General features: G+C 33.4%; 1 protein-coding gene across 1 annotated transcript; it reads left to right on the forward strand.

Moving 5' to 3' along the window:
- The first annotated feature begins 85 nt into the window (after positions 1-85).
- Positions 86-11,418, forward strand: LOC143461570 (actin-histidine N-methyltransferase-like). Its single transcript, XM_076959335.1, has 14 exons — positions 86-375; positions 1,405-1,497; positions 3,624-3,781; positions 4,664-4,736; positions 4,977-5,087; positions 5,193-5,273; positions 5,400-5,455; positions 5,601-5,730; positions 5,916-6,004; positions 8,383-8,557; positions 8,654-8,812; positions 8,911-9,071; positions 9,219-9,402; positions 10,833-11,418. The coding sequence occupies exons 1-14, from the start codon at positions 276-278 to the stop codon at positions 11,033-11,035; spliced, it is 1,773 nt and encodes a 590-aa protein (XP_076815450.1). The 5' UTR covers positions 86-275; the 3' UTR covers positions 11,036-11,418.

Raw genomic sequence — 11,418 nt, forward strand, 5'->3', positions numbered from 1 at the left:
CGCTAAAGGAACACAGCAGGCTACAGCACCTGCTCTTTTGATTACGACCCGGCCTCTTGCACACTCTTGCAACCTACGAAAATAAAAACCAATCGACTTTTGCTATCAGAAAAGGGGATGCACCTACGCGAGTCTTTCTTGTCTGGTTGTGTTTTAATCATTAATTCACAATTTTTTTATCATTCGGTGTTCCACATCCAGTTAAACTGTGGGAAAGGTTGCTGCACTTGCTGGTGGAAGTGGCCTTGAGTTTCAACAGTTTTTGACACAGTGCAATGGGTAAGAAAAGCCGTGCGAAACAGAGTTCTAAAACTTTGACGACGATCAATAAAAACAAGAAAGAGCTAACTAAGCTTGCTGTTGAGCTTTTTAAGAGTAAGTTATTCAAATTAATTATTATGTTATTACAATCCTTATCCTTATCCTCGAACTGAGGAAAATATATGTATGACTTTAACTAGCTTGATTTCTAGGTTAACTCTTGCAGATTTGTAACACTTCGATGATTCCAAACATTTTTCAGTGTTACTCACTATCGGTATGTGTTTTGTGCAAAGCGTTGCAGCAATTAGACTTGCTTGCTATTTGATAATAATCGAAGGGTGGTGACGGACTTACATCTCATTAGTAATTTTTTATTGTTTGTTGCAATTTGTGTAAATGTTACATTTGTGGTCCCTTCTTAAAGTGGTGGCGTCTTGATTTGATAGGTATCACAAATGCAAAGTTGCTAAAATTAATGGGTATGTCATTTAAACTAACTTGGGCGTGAAAGTAGCTTCAGTCTGCTTATTTAGCTTCAAAACTATGGCTTATAAAAAGTTAAGTATACAGATTATTCTATTTGTATAAGCTTAAAAGCTTATTTAACGCCGTTTAAAACCCATGTTTAAAGCTTGGTAGATTTTAGTTAGGAATTCTGTTTTGAATTCGATATACTTTACTGCATACTCAGTGCGACACTGGGAATGGTCGCAAAATATGCAGTCAGCGAATTGCCCTTACTTTGGTGTTGTAACTGGTCTACCATGCCCATGCGTGAAACCGAACTTCAAATGCCTAAATACTTATCCTCTCCATTCCACTACACATAGAAAAGAGCAGCAATGACGACACCTGAAAGCTAACGATTGCTCATTAAACCCCAACTTAGTTTTGGATAAAATATCATGTCATGGTTAAAAAGTTAATTGTGTAGAAAGTTTGCTTGAAATTTATCTCAGGTGTCCAGCTGCTACGAAATACAGATCGGAATATTCTACCATCAATCCAAATTGTGCAATGACTAATGGATATCTTTTAGTCTAGTTTTGTATGCCTAACAGCATTTCTAAGACGTAGTTTAATGATATGCTGCCATTATCTAGTAACGTAATAGTAATGAAGCATTTAATAATCATTTAGTGTGCATTTACTCCCCAAGCCATCAAGAGGAATGGGATTATTACCTCAAAATTCATAGCGCAGTTGAAAACTTCAGAAAACGCCATGTAGAGGGTAAGTATATTGTAAAATTTTTAGCTTAAAATTTTCTTGTCCACTAGTAAATAAGTGATTTAATAAATTATCAGTTCAGTAACACTCTCTGTGCAATAACTGTCGAAAATGTCGCAAAAATCTCTAATTAGGTTTTAATTATAACATTCATTTTGGCAATTATAGTATCACAATGTGAAAACTGTGTGCATAATGTGTTTGATTGAACTGTGAATTAGATGCCGTGTATAGGCAAGAAGAAATATAATTTATACAGACTTAAGTATATAATTTGGGATATGTTGCATTAGTTGACTGATGAACCAACTGGATACCATATAAAATAATGGCAAAATTAGCGATTTTATGTAAAAATTTTTGATTTTATCTCCAGTTTGGCACAATATTGCATATCCTTTGGTTGTGATAGTGTTTAGAAGCTTTCAATTTCTAAAAGTGCTCTATTTCATTTAGAATACGAAACTTCCCAAATAAGGACTATGTGATTTTTAATTGTGTAATAAAGATTTCATTGTGTTTGTTTGAGGATGTGCACTGTGCAGGCACTTTATGCATAGTACGTAACTATGTTGTGCCATTGTACATGAAAAAGAATATATCTTGTACATAAGTATTTAACGAGAATGTTTTTTCTATTTTCTCTTGTTAAACCAGCAATACTAGTGCGCTATGCATAACTGCTTTAACGGCTTTTTTCTTTCTATTTTAGTTCTCGCAAAAAACTGCAGGCAATGCATGAAATGACTGCAACTTTCAAAGCAGCTTCAATTAAATGTTAATTCTTTTTTGAAATAGTTATTTACACGATTTTGCAAACCTTGTTTTGATGGACAAGTGTTGTAACTCTGTAAATAGGTTAGGTTTTAGGATACTTTTACCTTGCTATATGTTTTTAATTTATAAACAAAGATAATGCTATTGCAAAGCATTCTGGTTGTTAAAAAGGGTTGTTGTTTATTGATGAACCCATCTTATCTTATTACTTACTATTCAGGACATAGCATGAGTTAATAACTAGCAAAAAGCGTTTTCTTTGAATGTAATCCATAACATGTTGTAATTGTAATGAGGTAAAACTGGCTGAGATGACCAGGAAATGTAGAGAGAAAGGAAAGATTTATCATTGGAAGTGAGAAGCAAGAGTTTGAAGGGAAACCTTGAATGTCACCGAGCTAAGTGATTTAGTGTGAACTGCTTGAGTAGAGGCTAAGTGGCTAACGAGAAATGACATCGAGAGGTATGGGGAAAGAGACTGTTTATGACATAGGTCAGGAACCTGCGGCTCTTTCACCTCTGTGTTGTGGCTCTTGCGACTCGGAGCCAACGAGCTCATTTAGGAAAACTTAATGTGAATAAATAATGGTGTTTATTAGTTTCATAATGTAATAACTGAATGTGTTTCTCTGATTATATTATTCAGAATGTTTTATTTGGACGTGAAAAGTCTTATATAAATACTTCACAGTGATTTTCGCGGGCATAATACGCATGACTGCTTGCCACTCACGTGATCCTAAGTTTGTTTTTGTTCGAGGTCGCATGTCTTGGATATTTGTCTTTGTTTGGTGACTATGCAGATTGTCGTCGTTATAGTGAGAATTTTGTGAGGGTAACTACTGAAGTTTTTACGTGCAACTGTAAAGCATTAGTTCGAGTTATATATGTAGTGTTAGGTTTTTTATTTTAAGTAGTCAAATAGTTGTTGTGACTCAGAGTAGGATTTAGTTTGGCGGAAACAAGACCAAATAGCTCTTTCAATGCTAAAGATTGCCGACCCGTGGTTTATGGTTACTTTATGAGGATGATCAACTCCCATTTTTGGTGAAATAACCTCCTAAAAATGATTTTTGTTGTAACCCAAAATTCTAATGCTAATGTTAAAAGTGGTGGTCAGGCACCATTTATACTTTTGCCAAAGAGATTGTAGCTTAAAAGAATTCTAATCGCAGCAATTAATGAAATGTAAAAGTTTGATGCATACACCTTGTGCTAGCAAAAAGTGCAAATAGCAAGCATTATTGCATTCTCTTTTTGTAGAGATGCCTAAAATTTGTAAAGCAGGTGCAATAAAAACGCTAAGCTGCTGATATCAATTTTTTATTTCATTGATTGGAAACAAACTTTAGGTATCAACTATGTCTCATCAACTACTGATAAGAGAAATCTGTCATTGCCAGTTTTTAAAACTTGGCTATTTGAGAATGGAGTTGAACAAAATTTCGTGAAACTTCATGACTTTGAAGATATAAAAGAGTTTGGGTTAATTGCTACTGAAGATATAAAGGTAAAAAATGCACTGAAATTTGATTTAATAAGTTTAACTTTTAGAGGATAAATTTATGTAACAGTCATTTAGATATTTGTGTATTCATGTATTGACAAACCGGCACTTAGTAAACGTACACCTTATGCAAATGTGCTGATAAATTATATTTAAATCATAGTCAAATTTATGTTACTTTTTACATGACAGCTGTTTATACAGCTTCTACAGTAAATACAAAAATAAATGCATAATCATAGTAAATACAGTAAATACAAAATCTTCATTGTTTTGAAAAATGGATGAAATATTCTATTTTGTTGGTGTGAGTGTGTGATCATTGTTCTGTTTTTTTGTTGTTGTTGAACAGCTATCGCTGTTTAAGTTTATCTGCAATGATCCATATACTGTATAGTAAAATTTGAACATGATATCATATTCATACCTTTTTGACTGGAAAAATTAAACTATTCATCATATACTAGAATTTAATTTATTTGTAATAACTTGTATTAATTTGTATTTACTCGCTTGTAGAAATGCATAAATTTTGAGTTGTGTTTCATTCATTCATGTAACATTATTAATTTCTATTCTGTATGTCCGTGCCTTTCGTTGTTTAGTTGAAGAATTATGTTATAGCAAAAGAAAGAGCTTTATTTTCATACACCATCACCCATCATATTTAATACTATTGCTTTTTATTGCATACAATATTTCTGCACCCTGTTTATAATAGAGTGGTGTTCGCATTGTGTTTTACAGTTAGTAACTTTTGTTCTAGTTGTGTCACTATATTATTGCTAGCACTCCTTTCTCCACAAGTTATGGCCGAAGTTCGCCATTATTTAACATTTGCTCAATTTTTGTATTACTAATTCTTGAATAAATGATAAATTACAGATTGATCAAAGTATTGTTACTGTGCCCAGACAGCTTATGATAACCCATGAAGATGTGAAGACATCATATTTAAGTAAGTAGATAATGACTGTGGTGTATTATAATTATATGCAGCCATATTGAAGTTGTTGTCAGGAAATTTCTGATCTAAACTTTTCATATAGTGTAATAAATTTTCAGAAAATAGTAATGCATCATGAAGTCAAAGAAAGTAACTGCTGCAAATTAATTTGTTGACGCATGTTTTCTGGATTTACTACAAGCCAACAACTTTCCTCCTACTCTTATATATTTTATATGTTTGTCATTGTAGAAGACTTGATTGCTGGCAATGAAGTGTTATCAGTTATGCCAAATGTCTGCCTAGCTTTGTTTTTACATTTTGAGAAATACAATCCTGAATCTAAATACAAACCTTACTTAGGTGAGTTACCATAAGTTGAGGCAAATTTATCAAACAGTAACAAATATTACATTAGTGATACTGCAGCAATTTTTCATGTAGATATGTTTTTGTTTTACACTGCAGATATACTTCCACGAGAATTTAACACTACACTTTACTTTACTCCTGAAGAAATGAAGTATTTGCGAGGGTCAACTGCTTTAAGTACCTATGATATGTGATTTTTCTTTTGAAGGATGTTGCATACGCCACTGAAATGTTTGGTTTTTTTAATTGGCTATTTTAGTTGTTAAACATTTCAATAATACACAATTTGTTGGGTTTTGACAGGTAGTGCGGTTCAGCAATATAAGTCCATAGTTCGGCAATTTACCCTGCTGTATCAGGTAATAGCATTAACAATTCATTTGCTTATTCTTAAGTACCAATACACCCATGTTACAAATATATTATACACAATCTTGTTTGTAGATTGACACTTTGTGTAAATGCGTAATTCATCTCTAAACCATGTTATGCTACTGTATGAAGGTCTTTAATGGGAATCATCAACAAAACGATGTTGCGTGTTTAAATGCAGCGGGACGAGAAATGTTTACATTTGATGCTTATCGTTGGTGTGTATCAGCTGTAACAACTCGCCAAAACAAAATACCAGCATGTAAGATCATGTAAAAACACATTAAACATCTGGCACTACCACAATATATTGTTTTGTTTTTAAATACATAAGATTCTCTATTAACAGATTTGTGTGAAGTATATATAAGTGCTGCATGAAGAGAATTACAACATTTTACTTTCGTCGTAAGTTTGTTCTGAATCAATGCTAAATTGTGTTTGTAGTGAAACCAGAAAATGCAGATGATGAAGATGGATTATCAACATTGGCAATGATTCCTCTGTGGGACATGTTCAATCATGACATAGGCCCTGTAAGTATGAAATTTAAATTTGAAATATTTTATTTCAACAGATGTTGTTTTTGCTTCTCTGGCTATGATGATGATTATTTATCAGTATTAGTACGTACGGAAATATTTCTTATCAATATGGTTTTTGTCATTGCTATTCTTCTTCTTTTTCTTCTTCATCAAAGTTTTCTTTTACCTATGATAACTGTAAATAAGGGTAACGAAAGGACTTTGAAGTTTGGTATGTAGGTGGGATTTAAAAAAAGCAAGGTTCTTGTTATTATTGAGCATATGTCATAGGATTAGTTTTGCAGAAAATCCACCAAAACCTACAAAATACACACATTTTGGCGTTTCATAACTCGTGAGTGCTTTACGCTATTACTTCCGTATTTTGGTGATTAGTTGCAATATTCACCTTCAATATGTGACTTGAGCTAGACTTTTTACCACAAATTTAGAAAAAACTTCCTTTTTATGTTTATTGTGCAGAAGGATGTCGGAAACTCAGCCTTTTTGCCTTTTGCTGAAATAATTTTTTGTAATAATTTAACCAGCTCATCTTTCTTTTATTTGCTATGCCCTGATGCTGTAATGAATTTTTTAAATACTTATGGCGTAGGAGACAACACTTAGTCCCTTGATGTCGATCTCGAGTTGCCTGGCTACCAGGCTTGGCTTGATTGAGATATGGAGCCACCATGTGACTTGCCAGGCAACTATTTGCGACTGCTATTGTGTTTTGCATATGTATGTTGAAAATCTGTATTTTGATTTGTTTTGGATTTGGCCTGCCAATTACTAGTTCTTCTTTTTGCCATTTATTAAACTTCTTTTTTACCAACAGTAACTCCTTTATGCTAGCACTAAGGACTTACCGTCGGCGGGACTTAGAAATTTGTTAAGTGGTTTGGGTTGAGAAAAACTTTCTTTTCCATTTTGAGTAGATTCACAAAAATATTCTGTGAAATTCCTAAAAAATGTATTAACTCCTGCGTTATAAGTTATAACACATCATGTGAATCCTGCATAAATATTTTTATTTGTCCTCTACTGATGCAAGGCAAAAAATTTGTAACTGCTTATTTTCACATCCATGGGTGAGTTCGTGACTAGATAACTTTGCGTAATGAAGCGAGTGAGCAAGATCCTTCAACATGTGAAAGAGTTAGCAGAGGAGTCTATGAATTTCCTTTCTAGTGTCAAGATGTAAAATCGTGCTTGAGTCTAAATTGAATGGTTTGTGAAAACAATCACTATTAAATATGATTTTGTTTAATTGTTTTGCAAGAAAACCGTTTTCCAGTAAGTGTATTTTACAGTTGGTATCCTATTCAATATTGCCACAACCATGTTTTCAGGCAATGCTTTTCACTTGTCATTTGTAACTGATCTGTGATATTTGTTATGACCAACCCATAACCAAATGCTGAAATGTAATGACAACCATGCCAATATATGTACAGCAGATATTTAGATCAGTTGAAATTTCACAACTACTAATATCTAAAAGGGCATATTTTCAAAACTGTACTGCAAACTATAGGACATATCGGCAATACATTATTCTTGCATGTGATACTTGACTTGGCATTTTGTAAGGTCCACAAAAACATGCTGTATTTATCATTTTAAGTTTCCATACAGTATAAAACAATTAGGATATGTCCTTCTTGGATGCAATTAGTAATCCGCTTACTACATCCTACACATTTTGTGAATAATGTTGACTGTAATATGTGCCCACCATGACATTATTAGGTAATAATTGGTACTTTACCAAACTTGCATTTCTTCTTGTGCTTGTTTTTTAGTTTAGACTTTACATTATTACTGTACTTGCGGCTTTTACCTATATGTAACTCACCAAAGCAACCTACTATTGTGTACTTCAATATAAAGTTCGGTATTTATCTCATGCCAAGCTGCTGGTATTAAAAGTTTTACAGTAATTGAAAGCTTAAAAGCTTAACCTACTATGTTGACAGATAAGCACAGTTTGAAAAACTTAGTTTAACACTTAACACCCAGTTTAAAAATACTTTAATTTCCCTATCTAATTTGTATGTATTTTAACGGATGCAATACACTTCAGCATTATTTCTGTGCAGCGAAAGAATAAGCTAGCTAAAGTACCATTATAAAAGTTTTTCCTACAACAGCAAGTTTCCTACAACTTTTGCTATATTTACTTCAAAAACTTTAAATTTGAAATTGTTTTGTTGTCAAGAAGACACAGTTAAGAGTAGAAACACTAGGTATAATATATATATGTTATACATTTAAATTGGGAACAAAAGGCTGGCAGTTGCGACTCATGCGATGTTTATATTGGTTCTATGTATTGGTATTGTTGATACATAAGTAACAGATTTTTATAAATATTTTCGTATTTCTAGATGAGCACAGCATACAATGCGCAAACGAATCAATTGGAATGTTTTGCTATGCGTGATTTTGCAAAGGATGAACAAGTAACAATTTGCTATGGAGGAAGGTGCAATTCTGATTTATTAATTCATAATGGATTTGTTTTCTCAAATAATCCGTTTGATAAAGTGAGAATTAGGTTAGGTGAGTTGTGTGGACACAAAAAGGATTTCTGCAAATTTCCTCTACTTAATTAAACTGTAATCTGTTTAGTTTTAACTAATTTAGTTGGTGTAATAGGCATCAGCACTCAAGACCCACTGTACAAAAAGAAAGTGCAGTTACTGAGCAGAGTGAAGTGTGAAGCAAATGGATTGTTTGCCATCTGCTCGATGAACGGAAACCTTCCAACCTCCCCACAGTTACTTTCGTTTTTGAGGGTCTTTCATATGAATGAAGGTGATCCATGACTGAAGGTTAACCTTCACTTAATAAGACTCGCACTTATATGTCGCAAGGCTTTTGGTCGTGTAGGTTGTTAACCTTGAGATATGTAGGTGAGCTGAATGAGTGGATCGCAAAGAGTGACACAGAATTAAATTACCTGAGTGAAGTTTACATCTCTGGCCCCGTTCACTTTTCTGCTGATATTAAGATGTGGGAGTATCTTGAAAACAGAGTCAATTTACTCTTGCTACAATTTAAGAAGAACTTTGAGGTTTGTAAAAGTAATGCACTTTGGCATAGACAACATCTGCAACTAGTAATGATTAATTAAGTGGTATCTTAACTTTGCTATTAAAAAGCTTCTGTCAAAATTTTTATGCTTTGCTGGAACCAGTTTATTCCAAATTGTACTTCACAGGACGTTGAAACACTGCTGAGGAATGATACAATATCTTCACGTGCTAAATTATCTTTAAAACTACGCATAGAAGAGCAAAGGGTATTAACGGAATGTGCTGGTTTTTGCCGACAATTTCGACTTGATCTACAACAAAAATCATCCAACATTCTAAGCAATTGTGATTCTGATACCAGTAGAACAGGTGATGCACCATTAATATGAAAGTTCACCAATATTTGACTTTTAAAAGTATAAAATTGTATTGCAAATGTAACATCCTGTAGTCCAAGATGGCTATTGTTGAAATCCTTGGCCAATAGCAAGGTTGGTCAAATCATAACAAGTGGCTCTTGATCAGGTTGTTTGTGGCTCATGAAACAAGTGTAATTTTTCTTAAAGTTTTTAGAAGTTTATTAAAATAATCCCTCGTCGACCTCCTTTACATGCTGAAAATATCTAATGTTTCACTTTAATATTTTAGCGTTTATATTATATCTTAAATTCCTTGTATGATAATCCTTTCATGCGTGGCACGTTGCCACGGTGCTGGTATTTTGCTGAGTTTTGGTTGAATATAAATAGCAATCTGTCAGCAATACCATTTTTGTCTGAAACAAGATAACGTAAAAATAACAGTTACCAAAGATTAACGGAAGAGGAAAGCCAACTTAAATTTTAAATAGAGTTGGGTTTACAATGGGCTCTGTTAAACTATTATGTTCTAGCATTGTAAGCTAGCAATACTGGTACAATTTATTGCGTAATCGAAAAAAATCACATTTACTTTGATCGAAAATTATATAGGTCACACAGCCCAATGTTAAAGAAAAGTTAACATTTAACCAGGAAAAAGTACTTGTAACATACGACCAGGGACAGTTTTTTTTGTAACCTAAAAATGAATGCTATATGGAAAAATTGAAATTAACCAGGGTCGGTTTGCACGGTTTAAAACATAAATATATTTCGCCTATATAGCTATAGACATCGTCAGTTTGTTGGAATAAATAACTTAACACAATCATAACCGGAAATTATAAAAACTAACATTGATAAACCAGTGAAATAAAACAATTAATATATAAAATACCAGTACACTGTCCTTCGTTCGTTAACTAAACAGCTATGTCCTGCTTCGAAGAAGGATGGTAAATGAACCAGGTACAAAAAGAGACGTGAAAGATAAGGAAAAAACAAAGCAATGTAAAACAGCAAAACTTACGCAGGATAACAAGGGGACTTGTTGGGGAAAGAAATAACGTACAAACCAACAGTAAATTTTTTTTAACTTTTTTAACTAATTTTTAATTTAACAGTAAACAGTAAAATTAAAAACAGTAAAGAAATAACGTACAAACCATTTTATTTATATTAAGGCTCGCTTGAGTAAGGTCATAATGTTATGCTAAGACTTTCAAAGAAAAGAAGCATTTGGAAAGTGTTGCCCGAAGCACCATATGTCCCAAACTCAGTGTTACTAAATTGCAATGCTACATTAATTCTACATCCCACAATGTGTACACAATTATGTAGGTGCCGTTGCCTTGGCTACTCTTTATTTGGGGTGGAATGCACTTAAGCCAAAAATCATCTCCTACCGTTATAATGCTTTTTATATTGATGTTTTTTCAGAGGTGGAAGCTTTGAGCAGGATTGCCTTTGAAGACCCTAAAATGGTGAACATGAAACTAGTTGGAGCAGAATTAGCAAAGCATGACAGCATGTCCACTCATTTACAAAATCTGGAACTTAACAGCTCAGGCAATGTTGGGGAGAAGTCAATGGATTCTACTGAAGAAGTCAGATCTGCTTCTGAAGCAACGGAAAATGTTTAGAACTATTCATTAGATATTGTAGCCCATTCTGCCTTTTATACAGTCGCCAGTTCTGTGACATACTTGTGTAAAAAGTTGGGAAATTACATTTGTTTTTTGCATGTGCCACACTCAGTTCAGCGAAAGCATCGCATGTAACTCAAGTACATAACAGACGATTACGGCTACATTGGTATAATTAGCATATTGTAAAACGAAATAGCAGAATATTGGGCGGTACTCCGGTTTACTTTAGTTTCTCACTATTGCCTTTGAAAAAATCTTTTACCATCTTACTACACCTGATGAAGCAAGCTAATGCTTCAATTAGTTCCATTGGTATACTACTTGCAGTAGTTCTCCTGTCTATGCATGTATGTTTATAAAATTTCAGTATACAGTTG

This window comes from Clavelina lepadiformis, chromosome 6, assembly GCF_947623445.1.
Source record: "Clavelina lepadiformis chromosome 6, kaClaLepa1.1, whole genome shotgun sequence".
NCBI classification, from domain to species: Eukaryota; Metazoa; Chordata; class Ascidiacea; order Aplousobranchia; family Clavelinidae; genus Clavelina; species Clavelina lepadiformis.

Coding starts and splice junctions, on each gene's coding strand:
- LOC143461570 (XM_076959335.1), top strand. CDS start 276: ATGGGTAAGAAAAGCCGTGCGAAACAGAGTTCTAAAACTTTGACGACG. Junction 5,274..5,399: donor GCGAGGGTCAACTGCTTTAA/GTACCTATGATA, acceptor GGGTTTTGACAG/GTAGTGCGGTTCAGCAATAT. Junction 9,403..10,832: donor TTCTGATACCAGTAGAACAG/GTGATGCACCAT, acceptor ATGTTTTTTCAG/AGGTGGAAGCTTTGAGCAGG.